The sequence below is a fragment of the Phascolarctos cinereus genome, unplaced genomic scaffold, assembly GCF_003287225.1.
Source record: "Phascolarctos cinereus isolate Bilbo 61053 unplaced genomic scaffold, phaCin_HiC Scaffold_4;HRSCAF=312, whole genome shotgun sequence".
NCBI classification, from domain to species: domain Eukaryota; kingdom Metazoa; phylum Chordata; class Mammalia; order Diprotodontia; family Phascolarctidae; genus Phascolarctos; species Phascolarctos cinereus.
In genome coordinates, this window is record NW_027555847.1 from 696,676,817 (window position 1) to 696,704,278 (window position 27,462).

The window sequence follows — 27,462 nt, forward strand, 5'->3', positions numbered from 1 at the left end:
ACAAAAAGAGAACATTAATTTGAGTGACCATCAGAGATAAAACTACAAAAATATTTCATGCGGCTTCCTTAGATGCTATGTTACATAGCAACACTTCATAGGTTTTTTTATATGGAATTAAGGTAAGTATAGAAAATAATGATATAAGTGAAAGTTACCAGATGCATGTATAAGAGATGAAATCAATTCATAGATAACTGGCAGCACCAGCTGTGTTTCAAGAACAATTCCATCCTCACTGAAGAAGTCACTGTAAATCCACTCTTCATAGGGATCTCTATCAGCTCCAAAGGAAGTCTAAACACCAAATGATTGGGGGGGAGAAAAACAAAAACACAAATAAAGTAGGCCACACACAGTCTCCAACTACCCTCAGAGGAACCAGTATTGGTCATAGCAACACAAAGAACTTGGTTTCTCTGGGAGGACAAGCAGACATCATTAAGTCTTGATGTGAAAGGTCTTTAATGCCAAAAGTGATGACCTAACAATCTGTGATATGATGTAAACTCTTATTCTAGACTTAGGGAAGAGGTTGTGGACCTAGTGAAGCCCAAGAGTTAAAATGAAAGCCTGTGCAAATAAACTGGGCAAAAGCGAAGAGAAGGGTAGCTGTTCTCTAAATTATTACTTGAAAGAGGAGGAGAAGGCCCAGAAGGGAGGGAGGCAGAGACCACATAACAATAAAACCAGCACGAGATCAACATGGGGTACGTACGTGAGTACATCGTTATTATTAAGCCCTTGGATTCAAATTCTGCCAAATTTCCGGCCTTCCTGTCTGTGTGACCTTGGGTTAATCAATCAAGTGCCCTGGGCCTCAGTTTCCTCATGTGTAAAATGTAGAGACTGCACAGTCTAGATCTAGACTGTAATGAAGTTAAATGTATCACTAACATCACTGGGAAATGTGACACCATCCTCTCACATTAGAATACATTAAGACAAAAGATACACTCTGGTCCCCCTTGCCTGTCAGCAGGAGGGTTCACTGCCCAAGGACAAGGAAATTCACATGTGTTGGGGTCACAAACAAGGGAGAAGAATAAGCAGTGAATTTTTCAAATACACTTCTTCAGTACAAGTTGCTTTATGAGCTGGGCGGCCTCAGTTCATCACGCTTACTGGATGTCACACTTGGAGGTAGCCAGGTGGTAAGGCTGAAGTCAAGAAGACTGGAGCTCAAACCTGGCCTCACACGCTCACTAGCCGTGTCACTTACCTTCCATCTGCCTCAGTTTCCTCAACTGTAAAATAGAGCTAATAATGGCAACTACCTCCCAGAGTTGTGGCGAGGACCAAACGAGATATTTGTAAAGTGCCTGGCTGGTACATAGTAGGTAATTAATAAACGCTTGTTTCCTTTCTACACGCTAACCGGGGCATGGAAGAAAGTCAGGATAAATAATCATTGTAGACAATTTGACCAAAAGACCCAGATCCCGGCTGGATTCCAAGAAAGGAGGAGCCTTTGAAGTGATGGGGACACACAGCTGCTGCTTATTTCCCTGCTTTGTCATCCCTTATTTCTATAATAACAGAATTATTATTCTATTTGAGAACTTCAGGAAATAGCTTCAGGGTGCCTATCAGTCATGTTGGAGAGGATGGAAACTGGCCTGGCTGCGGCAGAAGATCAGCACAGGGGAGGAGAGCTCTCCGTGGAGTACCCGGGCACTCAGGAAGAGTAGGGAGAGAAGGACTGAGTGGACAACAGCACGTGTCACATGGTAAGAAAGAAGAAGTGAGTGCTGGGGCCATGGCAGGCCTAGCCAGCCCCAGCTGGGCACAGACCCCCTGGCCTAGGGGAGTCTGGGCAGCTGTGCCAGGCACCCCGCTATGCACGGCAGAGGGACCAAAATGGACTGGGTGTGGCCTAGTAGATGGTTGTGACCAGCTTTGTTCTCATACCTCTTATCTACATCAGGCAGTTTGTGAGGTCTTTCTAGCACACTTTGGGGAAGAGAGCATATGAAGGGGGCATAGGGTGGAGTAGCACACGGGAAACAGCCTTCCAGAAGCTGGAAGGGACTTCGGAACACATCTAATCCCCCTTGATGGGATGAAGAAGAGGCAGCAAGTGGTCCCCTGGACACACCAGCCACACCCCCTGGCAGCTGCCAAGAAGTTTTACTTTACATCAAAGCCAAACCTGTCTCTCGGCAACTCCCACCCCCTGCTCCTAGTTCGCTTTCTGTGGTCAAGCAGGCTGAGCTTCATTTTCGCCATGAAAGCCCTCCAAATACTTAAAGAAAGCAGCATGTCCACTTTGGGTCTTTCCTTTTTCAGGCTGACCAAACGTCCTCAGTTCCTTCCACTGATCTTCATGGCATGATCTCCAAGCCCCTGCCCATTCCAGTTGGCCTCTAGCTTATCAATGGCCTTCCTAAACTTTGGCCCCATGAACTGGACACAAAGCTGCAGCAGTGCTCTCACCTCCCGAGTGTTACACCCTCTACCTCTCTTAATGGCTGCCCCAGCTTTCTGGGTTCCCACATCACCGTCCACTCGCAGAAGGCTCATGGTCCACTAAGATCCCTAGATGAACCACTGACTAGCCATTCCTCCATTATCTTGTGGCTGTTCGTTTATAGAGCTCAAAGTACAAGAAATTACATTTATTACTACAGATTTTCATCTAATTAGAGCTGCCCAAATATTCTAATCTGTCAAGATATTTCTGAACGTGGCTCTGTGATCCATCTGAGCTCTTCCTCTCAGTGTAGCTTCACCTGCAAATATGATAACTATGCCCTTTGTTCCTTTATCCAAGTCACTGGTAAAAATATTAAACCACAAAGAGCCAAGCCCAAATCCCTGAGATACTCCATGGGAGACCTCCTAACGACACAACTTCACAGAACAAATCCCCTTCATAAAAGGATTTGTTCTGTAAAACTAGGACTCAGTCAAAAGGCTGCACCCGAGGACCTAGAGGGCCACATGTGGCCTGAAGGCTGCAGGTCCCCCACCCCGGACCTAGGTGAACTACACCAACTGCATTCCCTTAATCTACTAGTTCAGCAATCACATTATTAAAGAAGACAAAGTTAGCCTGGCATGACTTGTTGGTGATGAAGCTGGTTCTCTGATATAACTCATTCTTTATCTAGATCATAGGTTGTTATGCAGAGGTCCAGTAAAAGAAAAAAAAGAATGATATCTTTGTTTTCATAAGCCTCTAACTGAAATCCAATTCTTTAAAAACAAGCATGGGTCTCAGGTATCACTAGATGGGGGGGGCAAGCCACACAAAGGGTTAATCCTGCTGTGGCTGCACAGAAACCACCCATTTAGTAACACCTTCTAGAACCTCGCTAGAAGTAAAGTTAAACTCACTGACTTACAGTCTGCTGTAACAACAATACCAACAACAACAACAACAAAAACCAGGACCTTTTCTGTATTGTCAGCACACAGAGTATCAGGCTTGTATCAGTCTGATCAGACCTACTCTGATGACTTTGGAAAAACCTAGATTCTCTAGGAACAGAAGTGGAATGGGAGTATGAGGAGGTGGGGAAGGCAGTCCACTCTCAAGGAAAGCTGCTTAGACCTACTGCCCCTCGCTTCTCCTCCCTCTGGGGTCTGCCTTCCTCCTTCCACTCCTCCTCTAGGGCACCCTGCCCTACCAGCCCACTGGAATTGGCATCAACGATTCTGCAGGTCATTTAAAAATGGCACCCGGTAGGTTAGTAGGTAGATTTTAAACAAGAAGAAATTCAAATAGACAATACCTTTGCTAGTGTTCCACACTCCTCCAGCTGGCACTGTCTGTAAATCTCCACGGCAGTTAAAGTATATTTACACATTTCCAGAGCATCTAATAAAAAATCTGGGAGAATTTAAAAGATGTGTCATCAGTCTAAATAGAAGAATCTTTTTACCTAAAATAGGCATTCAGCCATTTCCACTTAAAATTTTCAAGGTGAAAAATGGAATGGAGAAGGTTATTTCCTTTTGCCTTCCTATGAAACACGGCCCCGTGATTTTTGTTACTTTGGTTTGAAGATGAGATGTTGCCTCTCCCTTTCTTCTCTGCAGTGGTGGGGGGCTATGGGTGTGGAACACCACATATATTGTCAGACCTAGTTGTTTTTTGGGTAATTTTGCAAAACTATCTGTTCTTTCTTTTCTCTTCCTTTTTTAATTTGTGTTAAGAGAGATGGCTCTCCAGTGAGGTGAAGATAAAAGGACATGATTGGAAATAAAGATGAAGTAAAAACAAAGGACATAAAAACTTTTTTTTAAAACAGATTGGTTAGAAGGTTAAAAAATTAATAAAGAAAATCAGGAGCTGGGGCAAAAACTTTCTCAATCCTACAAAGCTGAACTTGGATAGATAGATAGCTATGGAGATAGATAGATAGATAGATAGATAGATAGATAGATAGATAGATAGATAGATAGATAGATAGATAGATAGATAGATGGATGGATGGATGGATGGATGGATGGATGGATGGATGGATGGATGGATGGATGGATGGATGGATGGATGGATGGATGGATAGACAGACAGACAGACAGACAGACAGACAGACAGACAGACAGACAGATAGATAGATGGATAGATAGATGGATAGATGGATAGATAGACAGACAGATGGATAGATAGACAGATAGAACAAGTGAGCATTTACAAAGAGATCACTACTATGTACCAGATGTGGTGCTAAGCACTGAAGATACAAATACAGGAAAAAAGAAGATCCCTGCTCTCAGGGAATTCCCATTCTACTCTAATAGGAGAAAATAACAGCTGGAAAGGTGGGACAGCAGGGTCCCGAGCAAAGGAGGCAGACAAAAATAAGGAGGAGCGGGGCAGGTAGGTGGTGCAGTGGATAGAGCACCGGCCTTGGATTCAGGAGGACCTGAGTTCAAATCCGGGCCCAGACACATAACACTTACTAGCTGCGTGACTTAACCCCACTGCCTAGCCAAAAAAACAAAAAAAACCAAAACCCCCCCCACAAAAGTAAGAAGTACAGGGAGAGAGTTGAGGCATGAGATGATTCACTGCTGGGATCTTGCTCAAAACAGCGGGTCCAGAGAGGGAGTCACCAATCGGCAAGAGCAGAGTCTCCTAACCTCTACAGTCAAAAAGAAAAGGATCTACAACCCCCCAGTGTAAAACAGGGCCAGCGCATATTTGGTTTAATTTCTTCTAAGACAGCAGTGAGAAGGAGAGCCCTCAAAGCTTCCTTGGCAAACAGTGCGACACACAACTCACCACGCTGTTAACGATGCTACAGTCTCACCTGGGCTACAGATGGTGGCTGCCTGGCACGCCAGCTGATGGATCTCCAGAGGAAGATTCACACCCTCCAGCAGAGTCACTGGAGCATCAGCGCCCAACATCTGACAAAGCTTCTCACATGCCAGAACCAGCACTCTTCCCATGCCGGGATTGCAGTGATTTTGACACAAATCCCTTTGGGAAAAAAAAAGTGGGGGAGGGACCACAGTTAGAACACTGGTCTTGGGAACTGCTGTCATTGTCTTTGCTTCTACTAAAGGAATACTATCGATATTAACAATTAAGAAATGCTGGTAAAAGTTGTTTTTTTTTTTTAACTTGGAATATATTATAAATGGCATCATTCCCTTTTCATCTCTTGCTTTGGTAGCAAACGAAGTGACAAACTGCTGAGTGAGTCAAGGCTTGTGTTACACATGCATATTATATAATGAAGTTCAGTTCCTGATTTCTGGAGGGGCAGATACATCCTGGATGTAGAGGACAGAAGCCAGGATTTGAAGTTAGGAGGACCCAAGTTAATTACTGCCTCAAATACTTTCTAGCTGCATGATCCTGGTCAAGTCATTTTTAACTCTCTGAGCCTCAGTATCCACATCTGACCCCAAGCCCAGAGTTCTATCCACTAAGCCACCTAGCATCCTAGGCAAACAGAGTTAAGTGACCTGCCCAAGGTCACATAGCTACTAAGTGTCTGAGATGAGATTTGAACTCAGGTCTTCCTGACTCCAAGCCCGACACTCTATCCACGAATCCCCTAGCCGCTCCAAGCTATTACTATCAGTCCAACTAATATACTGGCTTAAATTTGTGGAAAAGCCCTCATAACAACAACCTACTGTAAATCACTAAGATGCTTTTACAGAAAAGTCCATCCCTGTTATGAGAACAATGGAGGAAACTGATGTCATTTTCAGACCACTGAGCAGAGCTGGGATGGGCAGCATCCCTGCAGTCACCTGCAGAATTGGAGGGCTTCCTCAATTCTCCCTGAATTTAAGATCTCCAACACCACTTTGGCCTCCAGGTCTTGCTCCGACACCAGCAGACACAGAGTCTCTCTATACAAACTCGATCGAAGGGACGCATTCTTTGGGTTTGTGGGGGTCTCCTCTGGGGTCCTCCTAGATTTTTGCCAGGCCTGGGTAGTTTCCTGAGTGTTAATGGGTTCTTCATGAAGTCCAGCTACCAGTGAATGATTCCTGTAGCTTTCAAATGGAAGGAAGAGCTCAAAATCCTCCTGTGATAAAATAAAGCAAGACAGGATCCCCAAGTATTAGCATCCCTCCCTTATTCATTCACTTTTCATGACCCTTCTAATGTGAATCCCACTTCTCACTGGGATGGGAGCTCCATCTAAATCGGACAGGTCCATCTTTGTCGTACCCCCAATTCATCAGGTACCAAGTGTGTATGAAGCTCCTACTATGTGCCAGTTACTGAGCTAAGCCTTGGGAATACAAAGGCTAAGAACAAAATGATCCCTATTCACAAGGATTTACATTGCAATGAGGCAGGCCCCAAAGACATTTATAAGTAAAAACAGTAAGCACACACCAATAAAAAGGAGGCAAAGCCTAGGTCTTTTGAGAGTGGGTGCTGAAAGCCAAGGGGATCTGAGAGGGCTTCACTGAGAAGGTGGTGTTTGCACTGCGTCCTTCAGAAGCCCAGGGATTCAGGGAGTGGAGGCAGTGTGCCCCATGCATGGAGGACAGAGGTGGAGGACAGAGTGCATGAGGAACCAAGACAAAGTCTGGCTGTCCCCATAGAGAGGGGGAGGGCAAGCAGTGGAAAAGGAAGCTCCAAGGAGTGCAGGGTTTTAAAAACTCAACAGGGAACAGCTAGGTGGCCCAGTGGATAGAGCACTTGCCTGAAATCAGAAGAACCTGAGTTCAGATCTGACCTCAGACACTTACTAGCTGTGTGACCCTGGGCAAATCACTTAATACTGACTGCCTCAAAAAGCAAACAAACAAAAAACAAAAAACCAAACATTACATTCTAGAGGCAATAGGTAAGCCAGTAGAACTTATAAGTGGGAAAGTGACAAGGTCACCAGGCCTAGGACAGAACAGGTGTTTCTGCTTATCGTTCAGTCATTTCAGTCCTGTCTGATTCTTTGTGACCCCATGTGGGGTTCTCTTGGCAGAGATGCTGCAGTGGTTTGCCATTTCCTTCTCCAGCTCATTTGACAGATGAGGAAAAGGAGGCAAACTGGATTAAGTGACTTGCCCAGGGTCACACAGCTAGTATATATCTGATGCCAGATTTTTTTTTTGAAACAGTGCTGGACAGCCTGCAGTAGACTATTAGAAAACTTAGAACAAAGAGCAAGATCTTTCTGACAAGTAACAAGAGACCCAAAGCTTTATTTTTTATACATTAATAAAGGGAATCTGTCTTTAAACTAGTTTTATACCCATAAGATTGGGTCTATCTCCCCACAGCTTACATTTAAAGGTCTGCCAGTCAATCCTCTTTCACATAAAGGCTAGGGCAGGCACAGAGACCTCACTGTGACCCACTGAGAGCTGGTTTATAAGGCAGAGAGGCAGCCAAGGGGAGCAAGCAAAGGCTCCCCCTGGAATCAGGAAGAGCTGGACACTCATTAGCTGTGTGACCCACGAGCAAGCCTCAGACAACATGGAAGCCTAGGCATCCCCAATTGGATCTGCCTCCATGGAACCAGCTCCTGCACCTAAAACATCAAGGGCCCTTGAGCTGGTGACAAATACAGAGGGCTTGTTGCCACACACAACACATGTAGGTTCAGCACTTTTAGCACCAGTATACTACGTTTTGTGTAGCTTTGATTATTTTTACCATAATCAGTAAATTTCCCATTTAAATTTCTTAAACTTATAAATATAATTTCAGCTTAGTGTTAAAAAAAATCTTTTCTACATAAATGCCTCTGAAAGTTAGGGTTAGGCCTCCGTTTGATACCATAGTTAATGGAAAAATATGATACAATTAACTAAAACTTATTTGACAATTATCTTTTTAGGAATGCTTGCTTTCTAATAGTAATCTCCTTGGATTGGTTTCTCTGTCTCTTTCTCTCTCTCTCTTCCTCCCTCTTTCTCTCTCTCTTTCTTTCTCCACTCCCCACTGTCTCTCCTTCTTCCCACACCCAACTCAAGAAAGAACATAATGGTACCTGTCCAGGCCTTTGTGCCTAAATCTGAAAACCAGAAACTCGCGAGACCTAACAAATCTGTTCCCTGAGTGCTTGTCAGCCAAGCCCCCCAAGCCCTCCTACTTGCAAAGCAGTTCCACATTAATATAAATCAAAGTCTTCCAAGTCAGATTTTAGGACACTGACTCTATTCAAGGTCAACAAATTTTTAAAATTAAATTTCAAAGTAAAAAGAGATTGGCTAGAAATCAACAAAGCCAACATCCTTGAAGATATCAAACGGTATATGATGGCAATAAATGGTTGCTTGGAACCTCTCTTTACTCTCCTTCCCCTCTTTATAGCAAAGGAGCTGAATGAATCAATGAAAAAGCACTTACTAAGGATTTACTTACCACAGGCCAATCAAGGGGGAGGGAAACTGAGGAGAGTCAGTACCAGTTCTCAAGGAGTTCCCACTTTAATTGGAGCAGATAATATACAGAGGAGCATTCGCCAGGACTCCTTACAGGAAGATCCAGCACCTAATCCTAAGAGCAGCAGTCTGCCTCAAGACCCGCAACTCAGATTCCTCACCTGTAAGCTCCTAATGGTTTTAAATATTTTTAAGTTTTCTTCGCATTCATCCATCTTCAGAGGGTTTTCTGTAATTAAAATTTTTAAAATAGCAGCAACAAATTATTACAAGAGCCTTAAGATGAGCAAACTGACAGATTCCAAAGAGATCAGAAAGGATGGCTAAAAATGTAATTGACTTTGTTTCTCCTTTCTATCATCTTTTAACAGATTTTCACCGGGGCTGAGTAGATGAAGTAGAATATAAACCACTTGATTATCCAGTATGATTAGAGACAAAAGAAAGTACAGAGAATTAGAAGCGAGGGGACAGAAAACCCCAAACTCACCAAATTAAATTTTGAAATGAACTTCTGCTCTGAGAGCAAGGTTACTTCCCTAATGACTTTGCCTGGGTTAACAATACAATGAGCTTGCATTTTCCTGACCACACACAAATGAAGGAGAAGGCAGGTAGTTCTGGAGTAGGCTAGATGGCAAGGAAAGACAGCCTAGGAGTAAAAGTTAGCTGCCTTTTATATGGCTCAGCAGTCTTGCTGCCACTGTGCTAAGAAAAACTGCCCTGGACTCTTTCTTGAGCTTTCTGATACCGGATGCTTCAAGCAAACAGGTCGTACACGATGCTAAAGTATGCAAAACCAAGCTTGGGACATAAACTTCAAGCTGCAGTTTTGGCCAGCTAATTCGCTGACCTTCCTGATGAGAATCTTTTTCTCCTCCTTTCTGACATATATACCCTTATCTCCTCCTCCTGCTTTCGGTAAAATTCCATTGTACCCAACCTGCTTGGGTATTTACATTCTATGTAGGATTGCTGATGATGTTATTCTGGGCTCTCTGACTTTTTTCCATACAGATGAGCCCAAGCTCTGAGCATAAATAAACTGGCAAATCTCTGGGTTGTTTATCAATGGACTCCTTGGATAATTCCTATCACAATATGAGGCACATACACAGGAAGGACCTGGGAACTCTTGCCATGAACACAGATCAAACCCATCTATGACATAATAGATAATGCCTAAGAAGCTGCCTGAGTTGAGTCAAGATACCTTTATGAAGCATCTGCTACATGCCAGGCACTGTGCTGAGCCTGGGGACAGCTCCCAGGGAGCTCACAGTCTAACAGGGGAGAGAAGATGTAAATAACTATGTACAAAGAAGATACAAACAAAATAAACTGGAGAAAATCAACAGAGGGAAGGCATTCGTATTAAAGAGGACCAGGAAAGGCTTTTCTGCAGAAAGTGAGACTTTAGCTGAGACTCAAGAAGCCAGGAGGAGGGGCAGCTAGGTGATACAGTGGATAGAGCACCAACTCTGAAGTCAGGAGGACCTGAGTTCAAATCCAGCCACTTGACACTAGCTGTGTGACTCTGGGCAAGTCACTTAACCCCAACTGCCTAAAAAAAAAAAGCTAGAAGGAAATGAGGAAGGAGAGAATTGTAGGCACAGAGATGGAATGTCTTGTGTAAGGAACAGCCAGGAGGTCAATGTCACTAGATTATTGAATATATGGAAGTTAAAAAAAAGGTATAAGAAGACTGGAAAAGTAAGACGTGGCCAGGCTACGAAGGGCTTTACAAGCCAAACAAAGCATTTCATATTTCAGCTGGGAGGTAACAGGGTGACTGAAGTTGACTGAATGGAAGCTGGAACATGGTTGGGGTGTGACATTTTAGAAAGATCAATCGTTGTGCTTTGGCCTTCGTTCTCGAGGAGGACCATGACATCAGGGAGATGATGACATGACTTGCAATTGACTGATTTTAGTGAGGCAGGGCTGTGCAGGGTCACCAGCCTCACTTTCTCTTCCAGAGCCATCTGGGTCCGGTGACCAGATAGTGATCAGGATGATTGGAGATGGCGCCGATGCAGTGGGGGACCTTGGGCTTTTTTTAAGCTAAGGTCTTTCTGAATTCTCACTTTGAGTGAGGCAATGCCCCTTCAGCAAAAAGGCCTCTTAGAATTTTGGAAAGATCAATCAGTTTGACAGCTGGGAGAAGGATGGACTGGAATGGGGAGAGACTTGAGGCAGGCAGTTATCTAGATGTCGGGTAATACAGGCCTGTACCAGGGTGCTGGCAGCACATTCTCAGAGGAGAAGAGGGCTTACACAAGAGATGTATCGCCAGGACTGGGACAACAAGTAACTTGCCCAAGCTCCACCACACAGCTAGTAATGGCCAGAGGCAAGATTTGAACCCAGGTTCTCCTGATATAAGTAACGTTCATGTAAGCATCATCACAAAAGCTGACTGCAGGTATACACATTGCTAGTCTGCCAGAAGAACAGTGAGGAAGGATAGCTGTCACATGGAGAAATAGGGACAGCATCGGGGAAAAAGAGCTGGAACAAGTTAGAAAACTTGGAATACGATATCAGTTCTGAGCTAATTTGATTAGCTACCTTGGGTACATAACTGTTCCTATCTGGGCCTTAGTTTCTTCACCTGTAAGTGAGAAGGCTGACTAGGGCAGCTCCTGAGCCTGTCATAGCTAAGGCACTTCACGATTCCAGCAAACCAGCTGGAACCAGCATGGAACCATGAAACTGGCAAACCTTAAACCAGCAAAGTTGAAAACTGGCTGATGATGAAACCTTAGCCAGCATTAAGATTTACCTTGAACCTCCTTTAAAGGCTCAAACTGTGGAACCAACTTCAATATAACATACATTTATTAAAGATGGAGGCGGTGAGGCACAGGGCTAGGCACAAAGGCAGGAAGGCACAGAGCTTGATCTCAGGAAGCTTCTAGTCCATGAAAGGGAGGCGTGAGCAGGCAGTGAAATAGTGGAGTCAAGGGTAGATGAGTCTTTGTACAAGTTCAGTTCTCTTTGTACAAGAGAAGGGAGACAGAGGATCTTGATCAAGGATGAGCTTGACAAGACAGAAGAATTAATGGAGAGTTATTAACCGAGGTGTTCAAGTGACATCTCAGGATGCAGAAGAAAAGGAAAGGCGTGGAGAGGAAGATGGCAGTCAGGAGTGTAGGATGATACCCAGAAAGGTGGTAGACGACAGCTCTAAGAATTACAGGAAGAGATTCCAGAAACTTCAACAGAGATCATGGAGCAATGACAGCTAAAGCAAGGGCCTAGAAGGGGCAGATGGGGCGACGCCAGGCTAAGGATGCTGTGAGATACAGCGAGTCAGCATTAAAAGGGTCCAGTCAGAGATGTGGAATGTTCCAGGTCCAGGTTAATGCTGGGAAGTAGAAAAAGCATGAGCTCAAGGACGACAAGCAATGTGGAGTAATGGAAGAGGAAAGCCGAGGGGCACAGCAGAAGCAAGGGGGAAGGGGACCTTGTGGGGGAGAGCAAACTAAAGGCAGCTGGAATGCACAGGGGAGGGAACAGAAAGGGGAGATTTGTAGGTAGGCGGGTGTATCTGTATGATGGGTAAATAGGAAGGCTAGAGGTAAGAAGGGGATGGGGAAAACTGAGGAGGCACAGATGGCAAATGCAGAAGCTGGTAGCAATTAAAGAGCCCCAAGCTTCCATTAAAGAATTAAGTCACTCTGCTACACCAAGAAGAAAGAATCACCATGAAAAACTTGCCTTTCTGAATGTCACGTAGAGCTTTTATAATGTTGACAGTTGTCTTGGCTATAGATATCCTCTGTATCTTGTCCTGAAATGAAAGTTGCCCAGTGAGATTTTTTTCCACCTTGGATTGATTTTAATAAAAAGCAAAATGCATACAGAAATCTACAACAATTATAAAGATGAAAAAAAAAGGTCCTGTTAATGTGGTCCTAACTATAAACTCAGCAATCTATGACAGACAGGAGCTTCAACAAGCCATTCATAAATACCTCAGGTTAAGTACAGCTATGTTGAAAGAACTCTTCAGTAATCTCCAAAACAAAAAAAATCTCCCTGTTAATGCCCCAATGGTGCTTGCTATAACTTAATACGTCTGGTAAGTGCTTGCAGTGAATTGTTACTTGTCATCCAAACACAGGAGTTACTCCTTCCCGGTTACTGTGATGGATGTCAGCTGGCTGCCTTCTTCCTCTCCTCCTCCTCCTGACTTGTTCCTCCCAGCTCTTTGTGGAGTTTTCTGCCATTAACTATCACTGCAGGACAGATCCCACTCTTACGACATGACATGGAAGAGAATGAGGTTAAGCCAAGGATACATAGCAAGTTACTAGCAGAGGCTGGATTCAAACACAGCTCCTCCGACCCCAAATCTGGCAATCTTCCCACTGCTCCAGCATGTATGTAAAGTGCTTCATAAACAATTCTGGTTTTGTTGTTCAGTCGACTAGTCATATCTGACTCTTCCTGACCCCATTTGGGGTTTTCTTGGCAGTGGCTGGCCATTTCTTTCTGCAGCTCATTTTAAAGATGAGGAAACGGAGGCAAACTGGGTGAAGTGACTTGCCGGGGGTCGCAGTTAGTATGTGTCTAAGGCTAGATTTGAACCCAGGTCTTCCTGACTATAGGCCTAGTGCTCTATCCACTGAGCCATCTATCTGTTCTTATCTCAAGTTAGCATCTGGTAAAACCTCCTAGGCCTCAGCTACTTGCTTGGATCTCTGCTTTGCATATTTATTTTTACGATTCTTATCTGAGTACAATTTAAGTGCATACACCTTTTCCATTCCTTCAGGTGGGAAATGATGACTCTGCCCCCTAGGATTTCATAGGAATCCACAATGTTTCAGTGACCTGTTGGAACAAGTGTGCGTTCTTGGGAGTTTTCAAGGTGATAAAGCCATCCACCTGGATGGCTTGGAGATTCCTTTCCCTGCTCAGGTCTTGGAAGGCTCCTCCCAGTCCTACCCTCTGTGATCCTGGAGGGCCACAACACAATACCATGGTCATCAAGTGCTGTTCCCATATCAATAATAAAAGTACTAGCTGACATCCACAAACCTGAAGCTTACACAACCTTTATAGACGGTGTCTCTTGTATTTAATCCGGGGGGAAGGGATGCCCCCAGCAGTGGAGGGTATGGGGAAGATCTGCTTGTGGGGGGTTGGGAGATGGTTCCTGAGCTAAGCTTTTGGGGGAGGTGGCCACTCTAAAAGTCAGAGGTCGGGAGGAAGTGCATTCAAGGCCTGGGGAGCAGCCTATGAAAGGCAAAGAAAGGAGACTTGACAACAGGAAGAAAGCCAGCAGGGTTTGGAGTATCCAGCGTGTGACAAGGAGTAACACCATTAAGAAGCCTGCAAAGGTGAGTGGGCCCAGTTCTGAAGGGCATTTCATGTCAAACAGAGGAGCTGGTGCTTTATCTTAGAGCTTCCTCCACAAGGGCGTAATGACCTGGTCATACCTCGGCTCTCAGGAATTCACTTTAGGGAGGTAATCAGATCATCGAGCCAGAGTGGGAAGAACCTCAGAGGCCCTCTGGTGCTGCCCCTGTTACAGTGGAGGAAACTGAGGCCCAAAGAGGGTCAGTGACTGTCAAGGTCACAAAGGAAAGTAATCAGAGGCAGAATTTGAACCCAGGTCCTCTGACTTCAAAGCTCTTCAAGAGACAGGTATTGAGGGCCTGAACTAGAGCAGTAAACATTGTGCAGATGTCATTTTCCCAAAGAGAATGTCAGCTTCTAAAGGGCAGGACCTGTTTTGTCTTCCTTTGTACCCCTGGGGCCTATGCTGACTGGTCGATTTCAGAGACCAGAAAGCTGAGGCTAAAAGTAACCATCCTCTGGTCACAGCAAGAAACTGTGGAGGCAGGATTCAAACCCAAGGCCTCTCATCTACAAGTCCAGAGCTCATCATTATAATTACAAGACATTATCAGACACTCCCCAGGTAGTACACGATTCCCACTTCAATTTATTTAGCAGAACACAGTGGGAAGGAGGGTCCAAAGCCCTCTCTTTAGGTTTTCTTATCCCTGGGATTATGCTCAACCCCAAATGACATGGAAATGAGCAGTTTTCCTATAACCGAGAAATCTGCTGAGAAATTTGGTCATTAATCTATTTCTGAAATTAAAAAGGTGGTTCTTAGCGAGTCACTAAATCTATGTGACACAGCCCCAAATATTCATAAGCATGGCTCAATTCCTATTTACAAATCACGTCACCAAATGTAAATACCTCTTCGGAGTTCTCCAGCTCTTCCTGGAGTGCTAAGCGTGCCCATATAATCACTCTTTCTGCAGTTTTCTCAGCTTCGGCAGGAGGCAGGGATTTCAAGAGGGATAGGCATTCTTCACCCTAGAAATATTACAGGAAAAGGGCAAAAATGGACATCACTTACAATGGAAATAATTTGTCCTCCACCTCCCTGCTCCTTGTCTTCTGTTTTTCATTTGCTTAAAGATGAAAAAGTATCTTTTTAGAGAAAACAGATTAACAGGCCAAATTTGCACAGAGAGAAGAATCACTAAACCGCTTTGCAGGCAACTAGCGCTATCCATCCCCACATGCTGAAATGAAACTTAATTTCTGCTGTCTTTGTTTTAAGAATCACCAAAAATAGAGACCCGGGAACACGCAGACTACAGAGCAAGACCTGCCCTATCATTGGATCTGTGGGTACAAAGAAAAGACATCAGAAATGACGATCTGGTGCTTCGGGCCCACGACAAGTAAAGGGTTTGATGCTGCTACTTGTGAAGGCCGTGGCCTCTCCTTCACCCCCAAATCACGGCTCACTCATCTGTCAGTGTAACTCCCTGGGCCGACGTACCTGTTCTCTGCTCATCAGGTCAATGATCCGTAAGCTGTAGATTTCTTCCTTAGGCAAAAGATATGCTTGGGCTACCTTTAAAGCATCCTTGAGAGAGGTTGGGCTGTTTTGCTTAAGGATGTATCTTATCACCCTCTGAAACAAAGCATAAAATAATCTTACTTTTTTTGGAGAAACAGTGCTGTGAGGGTGAAGAAATCAGACTAAGAGAACCCAGAACACCTCAGGAGGCTGTAGTTTCCTAAAAAGGGTCCCATAGGAACAACAATTGACCTTTTAGGTTAGAAAGCACCTATTTTCTTACTGGATTCTCAGAACAACTCTGGAGACACTTTAGAGAGGAAAAGTGACTTGATCTGGGTGACAGCTCTTGAGTGTCGGAAAAGAGATTACGTGCCAGGGTTTCCAGACTCCAAGTATGCCGCATCATAGAAATGTAAATGAAAACTGTGAAGGGGCAACAGGTACTATGTGAAGATAAGTACAAGTGATAGAATTTTCTACTGAAAAGTCTATGTTCCTTTCATTTTGGGCCCTTTCAGCCTCTTCCATTATGGTTCTAATATCAGTAAAGAGTTGGGAATTTTTTACCTAAAAAAAAGTATAAGATAGTTTTGATTCTATTTAAAAAAACAGGAATCACAGAGCACAAACTACTGGAGGAATTTTAAAAGGAACCTTAGAGACCATTTAATTTAATTTTCTTTTTTTGTTTATTTATTTCAGTCATGTCCAACTCATTGTGACCTCAGTTGGGATTTTCTTGGCAAAGATACTGAAGTGGCTTGCCATTTCCTTCTCCAGCTCATTTTACAGATGAGGAAACTGAGGCAAATGGGGTTAAGTGACTTGCCCAGGATCACACAGCTGGTAAGTGTCTGAGGCCAGACTGCAACTCAGGTCTTCCTGACTCCAGGCCTAGGACTCAATTCACCACCTAACTTCATTTTACAGATAAGGACACCAAGACCCACAGGTGTCCAAGATTACTGCAGAGGTCAAGACAGAGCATGGAGCAGGATTCCCAAAGCCTTACCTTGAAACTAGCGCATCACCTAATGACTCCTTTAGAGGAGGAAAAATCTCATTACATTTCCCCTTATGTTGCTAAGAACAGAAGAAGCTGAAAGGGGTGAAGGGAAAGCGAGCCCTTTAGCTTCCTTACCATTATCTCCTTGTTTAAAAGATTGGCATCTCTTATTCCATAACCTCGCAGCAGCTTCTTCATCTCCATTAATTTGTAACTTTCCTGCAACAATTTGACTCTAAAAAGCAAACGCCGTAGTAGGGTGAATAGTTTATCTTCTTGTGTGATGCAATAATAGTAATTATCACAGTAGCTAGCATTTACACGGCACCTGCTACGTGCCAGGTGTACCGTGTGTGACCTCACGGGATCACATTTGGCTCACAGACAGATCTGTGATCTCATTCCGTCTATCAGCAAGTGTTTTCTGTGCCAGGCTCTGCAGAGCAATGAAGGAATGCCCCCCAACCACAAAGCTCACATACCCAATTCTTGCCCTCCCTATGGGACTGTTGCCCACATTCTCCCAAGGATCTGGCACGGGGCTCCCCCTATTTGCTGGGGCTTTCCTCAGTTTCTCCCAACATTGGTGTTAATGTTGTTGTTTAGTCATTTTTCAGTCACATCCAATCCTGTGTGACCCCATCTGGGGTTTTCTTGGCAAAAACACTGGAGTGGTTTGCCATTTCCTTCTCCAACTCATTTTAAACATGAGGAAACTGAGGCAAATAGGGCTAAGTGACTTGCCCAGGGTCACACAGGTAGTAAGTGTCTGAGGCCGGATTTGAACTCAGGTCTTCCTGACTCCAGGCCTGGCGCTCTATCCACTATGCCCCCAAGCTGCCCATTAGTGTTAATATTGTCCATTTAATTTAAATGACCTACATTTTCTCTAACAAGTAAATGTTTGACAAAATCGATTCTTACTTGGGATGGTCCATTTCCAAGTGCTTTTTCACCAGCTGTTCTACGGCTGTGCTCCAGGGCACCACAGCCCCGTACATGATCTGCAGCACGGCATCAAAGATGAGCTACGAGAACAGGCAGGCTGCCGTCACGACGGATCCCCAGACTGCAGCGCGGGGCCTTCCCTTCTCAACTTCATCCCACCATTCATTCACGATTGCCTGTCTTATTCAAGTTTTCTAAACAAGGCCATTCACATCGTTTCAAGTCACCACGCAGGCACACAGTCACCTTGGATTTATTTTGCTATATTTGTCTTGAACAAATATCCTGGTTTCATTTTTTAAAAATTGCTATTTTCAAGATACATGTTTTCCAGGCACACTCATTTGCACCCTTAAAAGCTCTGCAAATTCAGGGTCTTCTATAACTTGCCCCTAATCTACCGCTCCAGAAATTATCTTCTACTTTTTTTTTTAATTTCCCCTACAAACCTGGTACTTCAGGCATGCTGGTTTGTTTGCAATAGCCCAAACCCATCTCAGGTCTTCCTCTATCAGTGCCTCGGCTCATTGCTGATATCTGGGTGCCCTCTCCATTGACTCTGGCTATCAAAATCTGCCCCATGCAGCAAGGTCCAGTTTGAATGCTGCTTTCTCCCTAAAACTTTCCCATACCCAGGCAGAAGCAAGCTCCTCCTCAGAAACGCTCTAACGGCTATTATTCATAAGGCATCTATCTCATATTGCCTCCTATTGGAATTACGTATGGACATGCCTCGTCTCTTACACTAGACTGTAAGACTGCTGAAGGTAGGGACCACATTCTGTCTATCCTTGTACTTCCACAGCATCTTGCACATAACAGGTGCTCAGTAGGTACCTGTAGCATGGATAACCAAACCATCTTAGAAAACACAAGATAAAGTAATCTCAGCTCCTCCGTAGTGGTTACTTACATTTGTATCAGACAAACAGCCTATAATTGCCATGGCTTTGGACTCCCAGGAAGTTTCAAAGAGTGATGCAGATTTGCAACTATATCTCTCCAACATATCCTGAAAATGAGAAATAAATTAGGGGAGAAGGCTGCTGAATAGGAAAGCCCCATAATCCCTGAGAGAAGAATAACAACTCAGTCCACTCTTAGCACCAGCAGTGTGCCGGCAGCACAGTGGGAAAACAGTGCATGCCTGCAGAAGGCCCAGGGCTGATGCTGAGGAACTCCCTCAGGAGCCCAACCCCTGGTCCTCTCCCAGACATTCCAGAAAGAGTCACAGCATGAACACGAGTGTGCCCGTGCTGAAGCTCACCTCTATGTACAGCAGAAGAAGTGGTTCCTCCTTCAGGTTATGCTCCTTCATGTACAATTTTACATATTTCTCTAAGACGGAAGGAATAAGTTCTGGGGCGAAAACTTTATCAAGCATCCGAAACACAATGGTGGCAGTGTCCTCCTAAAAGCCAGAAGACACGAGGCCCAGATGTAATGAGTTCTGAGCAAGGTGGAAGGCTGTGAGGGGAGCCACCCACGGGATCAAGCATTCTACCTTCTCAAATTCCGAGAGGGCCAATTTGCAGTTGTATTTCCTGTACAGTTTGATCAGTTCTTGCAAGCTGTTCACCAGCTTCTTCAAATGGCAGACTTCTTCGGCGTTCTGATAATCCTTCTGAAATAAAGCATCGTCAGCACAAAAGGATCTTAAAAAGTACAGGATTACACATAGCTCTCACATATCAGCCAGTGGCCATCTCAAGGCCATCCAGTTCTTCCCATCTGCCTGCTGCAGACCTCCTTTACAGGTGGCATACTGTTCCCCCCAATTAATGTGGGAAGAGAGCAGGGAATACCACCTTCTCCTATCTGTATCCTTAGTACAAGTACAACATTATAAGAAGTGTCTCATAAATGCTTTTCTATTCATTCCTTCATTTATTCATACTGGTAGTATTTTAAAAATGGCTTTCATTGTCTACACATGCCAAAGGTTATTTGAAAAGTAGTTTACATTCTTAGAAGATTCAGGCTAACTCTAGACTAAAATTATGCAAATATTCTAAGGATTCATGATTTTGTCACAATGCGGAAAAGACTGCTCATGTTTCTGACTCGGTAGATGAATCCCAGTGAGTTGCTTACGGCACACAGAGGACAACATCACACATAAATGTCACAGAACTAAGTAAATGTCAGAGGCGGCATCTGAACCCAAGCCCTCTTAGCTTCAAGCCCAGCACTCTATGCACCAAGGGACCCTTCCTCCAGGGCAAGTATCATCATTATTATTTATTATTAACAATGAAGACAGCTCATACTTATACACTGCTTCAAGGTTTTAGAGCACTCTATGTATATTATTTCACTTGATCCTGCAATTGAACACAGAACAAGATTCAGAGTCTAGGAACAAAAAAGCTGAAAATCAGCAACATGAGACTTCTATTTTTGTCAAAATATTTTAAACTAGACTAACTAGAGGTGCTCCCACTTATTATGACAGCTTTCAAATTTGACAATTTCAAGGGTTTTTAAAATCTTACACACTAACTCAAACCACTTAATTGTTACACCATATTATACAGCATACTGGAAAAAATGCTGGCCTCGAAGACAAGAGACCTGCATTCAAATCCTGCCCCTGATCCTAACTATATATAATCATGGGCAAGTCATTTAACCTGAGACTTAGTTTTCTCATCTATAAAACAGGATTATTATTATCTGTACCATCCTACCTCAAAGGGATACTGTGAAGATCAAATAAGATATTTGTAAAATGCACTTAGCACACTACCTGGCACACAGTAGGTGCTATATAAATGCTTATTCCTTTCCTTTCTCCCCTTTTCAAGAGAAGATTAAAGAGATTCTCCCCAAGAATACCATCTTATGAGGTGTTAAGAACGTAATGTTTAAGAGACAGGAAATTCTCAGAGTTTTTCTGTTACATAACCAAACATAACTTTATCATACAAATATCATACCAACAGGCCGCAATGGCAGGAAGATGTCAGCCCCAAGGAATCTGGATTTTCAGACGTAAAAAACACTTGGGCCACCTCAAGTCCATTCTCTGGCCAGTTTGCCTGTAAGTGATATCAGACACCAGCAGAGATCTTTAAAACCACCAGAGCAATTACAGAGAAACTAAGCCTTTTTCAGTATCAATTACATTCTTATTACCTTATCAGTTAATTCAAGATTCCTCGCTGCTTGCTCCAACCATTTTGCAAGGATTCTCTGAAAGAGAGATTGTTCTCAAACTAAATGCCAGCTTGTCATTCTGTGCACACAGTAGGTAATACAGAGTGCAAACCTCCAAAGAAGCCTGTTTCCAAACACACTAAGAACAAACTGCTACAAAAATGAATTGACTCTTCAAGAAGAAAGCCAAGGCAGGAAAGAAAGGAGCAACTCCACTAGAATGAGCACAGGGCAGCGGGACCACTTACCTGCCCATCTGGTAAGATTCTTTTCACAAATGGAATCACGTCACTCTGAAGCCACAGACAAAGCTCTCGCATGGGGATACCTGTGCTAATTGAGTTCAGCAAATCGTCCAGCGCGTCCACATCAAATCTGCTCTCAAAATCTGCCTAAAAACACAGCCGATTATTGGGATTTATCCTATAGATTTACCCAAACTGACCGAGAGCTTCCAAAAACGAAAGGCTGTATCAGCAGAGCAGCGGGAGAAAAGCAAGTCATCAGTAAAGGGCCTCGAACCACCAGTACTGGCTAATCAAGTTGGACAACGTCCAGGGACCGCCAACTCCCCACGGACCGGTCCCCTGCGATGGTCTGTATGGTGTACAGAGTGTAGCCATCACGCCCACTAAGAAGGACAAAGATTGAGCGGGGCTTTTTAGAGTTTGAGACTAACAGATGATAAAACCTTACAGTGATGGACATAACGTAAGTGTGCTTGACATAACAAGTGCTTTTTGTTACTGACTTGATAATGAACTCTACCATTCTATTGTTAATAGACATAATGAAACATGGAAACAAATAAGAGCAAAATCTGTCATGCCTGCTCTGGTTCTGATTCTTATTGGCTCTATGACTAGAGGCAAGTCAAGTCACATTATCTTTCTGTTTCCTTATTTGTTTAAATTTGTTTAAAAAAAAAGGTGGGGGGAACTAAAAAGGGCTGCAGCTTATTATCAAAGATGCCTTGTGGCCACATGCATATTGTAAACATCATCTTTTACGATCAGAAAAAAGACGCATGGGTTGGCTGTGTGCCAAAAGCCAGGACAACAGCAGGACCCCCACAGGAAGGCCTCTGCCATGGTGAGTGGAAGTCCCAAGGAGAATCTTTTGGAAGACTGAATGAAGCAAGTTGGCACTTTGAACCAAGAGAGGGAGTACCCTCATTGGTGGCACTGAAGTATTGAATATTGATGATGCCTACTGTGATAAAACGATGTTGTAAACCAGGAACATTGATAGGTGAGTTATTACATTTGTTTTCAAGGGTAACAATAACACACACATGAGTTCTAAACACATAATAGAATCATAAGGTAGAGAATGGGTTGAGTTTCCTATCTTACTGATATAAAACTTCATGGTTTTGAATCCATGACTTCAGAGGGCAACCACTCATCCTATGCAAGAGATGCAATGGAGAACCCTCAACTCCAAAGTAGTGTCAGATGTGGGGCCTTCTCATAACAGAAGTACATAGGTTTTAACATGTTACATTAAATGTTAAATGTTCTCATACTGTCTGTTTTAGGAAAGTTATGACCTATATACCTAAATGTACTTAAAAATAATCATGATTCCAGGCTTATCTTATTTTGCCAAATTTCTAAAGAGCTGGATGTTACTGCAAAGGGGCCCGGGTGGGCTACAGATTGCTGTCAAGAAAGACTATGGGAAAGCATTTTCCCACAGGAACCTTGGCTGCCTCTAAGCAGCTCGATGGAAAGTACCTACTCAACTTGCTATAATGAATTTCTCTGCATATTGGAATACTGGGATGGATCCCGGACCCCAGGCACCCACTGAGTCTCACTGACTCTACTTTGGATACTTTGTTAGTCTCCTAACTTACACCATCTTCATTTGAGTCATTTTTGTCTTCTCAAAACATCATGAAAAATTCCGCTCTGCTCTCACTGGGGCAGGTGCTGCATCATAGACTGAAGACTCCAAAATCTACATTTGAACAATCAAGAACACTTGGGCCAAATGAGAAAAATTCAGAGTAATGAATCAATTATTCAATAATTATAATGGAGCCATAGTGTACCTTCAAAGTTATTTCATGACCAGAGAGCAATTTCACATCTTTTAAGGGGCCAGCATAGAACACTGCTTGTTCACTGCCCCCCCACCCCACCCCACCCCCGGCCCAAAAAAGAACACTGCTTACTCCAAGTGATCAGAAATTTAAATTCAACCTGTCATTCTGGCAAGGTTAGTCTACAATATTCATTTAATGATATTTCCACAAGCTATGGAGTCATTCACATAATAATATAAAATCTCTTACCCGATGGCGAAGCCAAAGAAACTGCGCACAAAAAAGGTTTCCCTCCTTTAGCTGAAGATAGATATCCTTCAGGATATCTTCATTTTTCAGAAATTCAATCCAAGCAATTCCACTGGGATATAAAAAAAAAAAAAGATTTGTCAGGAAAGGCTTAAGTATATGCCTAAAAGGGCTAACATCATTACTGCATAACACAAATTACACATGGGATACATGTGGGGTAGCCAGGTGGTACAATGAATGGATAGTGCACTGGCCAGGAGTCAGGAAGATCTCAGTTCAAATGTGACCTCAGACACTAGGTGTGTGACCCAGGGTAAGTCACTTAACCCCTAGTTACCTCACAACTAGGACACAATGGAGGACACAGCAAACCACTCCAATGTCATTGCCAAGAAAACCCCAGGGATTTGGGGTAATGAAGAGTGAGACACTCTTCTAACTAACTAATGACTGAACAATAACATTTGATAAGAGCAGATAAACAATTACAGGAGAAGGACTAAAGGAAACTTAGCAGAGAGAGAGAGATAAAAACATGGGGAAATGTGGGGGAAAAAAGAGGATTCACACCAGGGATATCAAAAGGAATCTTTTTATTAATTTCTTCATAAGGCATTCAGCTGACCATTTAGCAGGAAATAAAATCCTCTATATGCCCCTGAGTCATCAGAAAACAAATTCTGCTTCCCTTTCCTAGTTTAGTTAATAAAAATGATTCACCTATGATAACATCCCATATATTCAATGCATAACTTAAAACCTAAAAATTGGTAAAAATACAAACCTGAATTTGTCTGGTCCAAACGCTCCATAAAAAGTAGCCAACTTAGCACGGGCTTTTAATACCTATAATGGAAGTGAGATAATGCACACTGTTTCCATATAATATTAAAAATTTAAACATAACTATCAAAAAGATATAGAGTATTTCAGAAGCCTTGGATCAAAAGCAAACACACTAACAGACAGACAGACAGACAGACACACACACACGCACACACTTAGAGGAAACCTACACTGGAGTCTAACTTTGACACATCTTTATGGTACAGTAGTGAGTCTAAGTTCTTAAAACTATGTTGGTGAAACAAAATTTGGCAAGTTTCTGCCAAACTGGAAAGACTTTGGAAGTGGATCCAGTGAAGGACCAAATATATATTGTATCAGGATCATCCCGGCTAAACTCAGGGAGACTCACCACCAGAGTGGGCATCAGGGTGATGACTCTTTTAATCTTCTGGCCAAAGCAATTCTTAAAAACCAGCTAATACTAAGTCTGAGAGTGGGCTGATTTCTTAGTTTATGGAATGAGTAATCACTGTGATGAAATCACAGATCACTAAAGGATATGTAAAACGCACATATGAATGTATAGGTACTCATATATACACACGTATGTTTACATATTTTTGACTCTACACACTGGTAAAATCACATGACAATAATTAATACTCCTTAGAAAATGTTGTTTAATAAAACTATTTCTAAGAACACTAAGAATAATGTTATTTTAATCCAATGCAACATGTCTAACATTTCCTTGAAATGTAATCAATGACACATGAAGTATAAAATAATTGCATGACCCCTTCAAAATCAATTACTTCAGAGTCTCCACATTGATTTATATAAAAGTCCTTAGGAAAAATGTTTTTTTAAAAAAGTCCTTAGGGCAACAACTGAGCTAGGCTGGGCCAGCTGTTTTGTTGAAAATAATAAATATAAGTAGTGGGGAGATTTGTCATGCAAATATTGTTATTATTATTATCATCATCATCATCATCATCATCATCATCACCATTATTATTACTGTGAGACAAAATATTATTGATCCTTCTGGTTAATAATGAACCACAATAGGGGAAAATCAGTGTTCGTAAGCACTAGTTTTTCTCAGCTGGAAACAAACATTAGATTAACTTATCAAGTTATGTCAGATGTTCGAAAATAAATACTCTTAGGGACAGCTAGATGGCACAGTGAATAAAGCTTTGGCCTTGGAGTCAGGAGGACCTCAGATCAAATTCAGCCTCAGACACTTAACACTTACTAGCTGTGTGACCCTGGGCAAGTCACTTAACCTCGATCGCCTCACCAAAAAAGCAAAAAAAAAAAAAGGAAAACAAATACTCTTTATTTGATATAAGAGGAAATTTTAAAAGTATGTTAGAACATATGGCAAATCATATTTCATAAAAAATATTAATTTAGACAAATCCAATACTGTTTCCATTCATTACTTACCTCTGTTAAGCTATCTGAATAGGTACTAGTCATTTTATCTTCTTTCTTCAAAAGCTAAGACAATTGAAAAGGAAATATACAAAGTTAGAGGAGCATGTGTCCAAATGAGAGCTATATGATATTCTCCATTCATGAGAATATTTTGGGGGTTTTTTAAGTATTAAAAGAAAACTTTTCCTTAATTAACATAATTGTTCTTAGTTTTGTGCTAAAAGAACTGAAGTTAGTAACCTAATGCTGTTTAGAGAGACACACATTATCTTTGTCCTTAGTTTTCTAAGAGGACCAACGACATCACCGGGTGACAATCTTGACCTGTAAATGAACTGGACTGAAGTGAGGCAGAGTCAACAGCCTCCCTCTCTCTTCTAGGGTCATCAAAGTCCAACGGCAAGACAAAAGTCAAGACCATTGGCAATGCCGGGATTCAGTGGGGGACCCTGGTTTTTCTGACGTCTGACCAAGCTCTGAGCCTTCATGGTTATTGGAATAAATTGTTCTCATCCACTTGGGAAGTCTTTCACGTGGTTGGGGCAGACATCCCCCAAACTCATCGATGGGTTTGAGGCCTGTCAGTTACCCTCAACCTGGCTTAGCCCATCTGCTGAGACAGTTTACCAGGGTGTGATTGCTGCACATGCCACAGCTTCTTGGAGCCACAGGGGACAGTTGGGTGAAAGGTAGACACCAAAGGTGGATGAGCAGCCTTGAAAAGGCCGTGGCCACCCTCACACCAGAGGTGCATCCTCCTGGAACACCCTGTACACCCCAGAAGGACACATATAACAAAGGAGGAAAAGAAGGTGTAGGAAAGCTTACTCTGACTTTGGCATAATTCAGCATTTCCTGAGTTGTCTCAAAGGTTGGCCACTGAGCTTTCAAGCAGTAATCCACTACAAACTGGTCATCCTGTTTTATAAAGGATACGCTGTCAGACTTTGAGACTCTTTAAATGCAGGTCACTGGGTTAAAATACACTAAATACATAGTGAGAACAACATACCTTGATTTTACATAAACTTTCTTTAGCTTCGTCTACAACTGGCGGCCAAACTGTTGGCCCATGCGTGCCTACTGAACACAAAGCCATTCTTTCCAATAGGTCATTTGATTTTACCTTATAAACAAGCTGTTAAATGTATAAAACAATTTTAGCTTATGCAATGACATTAACACCAAGCATATCTTAAACACTCAGGGACCTCACTCCTAGCATTTCTTAGTGTCCTTAAAACAGAGGAGACAAACTCACAACCCCTAGCCAATGCTGACAGCAAAAAAAAAAAATTATTGGGAAATCTTTAACAAAATAAATAAAAATACCATACCAACACAGATAATGTTAACTTGTGGCTTTCTAAGTCCATGTGCTACTGGCTTTGAGTTTGACACCACTAAAGAATCCAAGGGTTTTGTACCTTCCTCACAAACAAACAAAATCTCCCTCCCTGAGTGAGGCTCAGAGACATGGAGAAAAGATGGTAGGCACGTGTAACTTTTGAATAGGAATGAGGGAGAAAGAACCCCAATAGTTGAGGATCTGCAAGAAGACTGATACCATTAAGGATGGCTACACTGCCACGTTTTCTTGGTTAATAAGTGCTAACGTTTTAAAAGCTGACACTGCTAATATTCAGGGTATGTCAACATTTCTGCGCTAGCTAAAGGCAGCAGGAATTCCTGGGTCTTCTTTCTGTGGCCAACGTTCCGCCTGACAGGCCAAACTTGTGCTCTTCAGTTCCGAAGGCCAGAAAGACTGTGGGAGCACACAGAAGCCACCGAGGCCACGTCTGCCTTGCCCAACCATGACCCTCCTCTTTCATTCAGCTTTTCCATGAGGTTCTCCTGTGAGAGAGAACCCACAGCCCTCCCAAGCCAGCTCGTTGAGCCTGGCCAGCTCTAATCACTACAAGGGCTTCCCTAACATCCAAACTCAATCTGTCTCTACAACTTCCACCCATTACTGTGCGCTCTGCCGCTGAGGCCCAGTACCTCGACATCCAGTGCAAAACTGATGGCAAAGTTTTCAGCTTCCGCAAACTTGTGCTTATGAAGTAATCTACTCAATCTGGGAAGTGGGAAATGAAACGCAGTAAAATATGCAATATTTATTAGTTAAATATTGGTAACCAGTTAATTAAA

General features: G+C 43.0%; 1 protein-coding gene across 2 annotated transcripts in view; it reads right to left on the bottom strand.

The window, feature by feature from the left end:
* The window catches only part of KNTC1 (kinetochore associated 1), an 85,956-nt gene that overhangs the window by 38,816 nt on the left and 19,678 nt on the right, over positions 1-27,462 (bottom strand). For both annotated transcript variants that reach the window (XM_020970200.1, XM_020970204.1), the window contains exons 16-37: positions 27,313-27,388; positions 26,324-26,449; positions 26,140-26,229; positions 25,321-25,374; positions 23,861-23,922; positions 23,074-23,185; positions 21,020-21,163; positions 20,751-20,807; positions 20,552-20,653; positions 19,117-19,236; positions 18,880-19,023; positions 18,526-18,624; positions 17,589-17,692; positions 16,800-16,899; positions 15,635-15,769; positions 15,040-15,159; positions 12,538-12,610; positions 8,976-9,043; positions 6,220-6,500; positions 5,262-5,434; positions 3,738-3,835; positions 159-297 (exon numbers count right to left, since the gene is read on the bottom strand). In XM_020970200.1, coding sequence (XP_020825859.1) covers positions 159-297; positions 3,738-3,835; positions 5,262-5,434; positions 6,220-6,500; positions 8,976-9,043; positions 12,538-12,610; positions 15,040-15,159; positions 15,635-15,769; positions 16,800-16,899; positions 17,589-17,692; positions 18,526-18,624; positions 18,880-19,023; positions 19,117-19,236; positions 20,552-20,653; positions 20,751-20,807; positions 21,020-21,163; positions 23,074-23,185; positions 23,861-23,922; positions 25,321-25,374; positions 26,140-26,229; positions 26,324-26,449; positions 27,313-27,388 — 2,477 coding nt within the window. The remainder of the gene's footprint in view (positions 1-158; positions 298-3,737; positions 3,836-5,261; positions 5,435-6,219; positions 6,501-8,975; positions 9,044-12,537; positions 12,611-15,039; positions 15,160-15,634; positions 15,770-16,799; positions 16,900-17,588; positions 17,693-18,525; positions 18,625-18,879; positions 19,024-19,116; positions 19,237-20,551; positions 20,654-20,750; positions 20,808-21,019; positions 21,164-23,073; positions 23,186-23,860; positions 23,923-25,320; positions 25,375-26,139; positions 26,230-26,323; positions 26,450-27,312; positions 27,389-27,462) is intronic.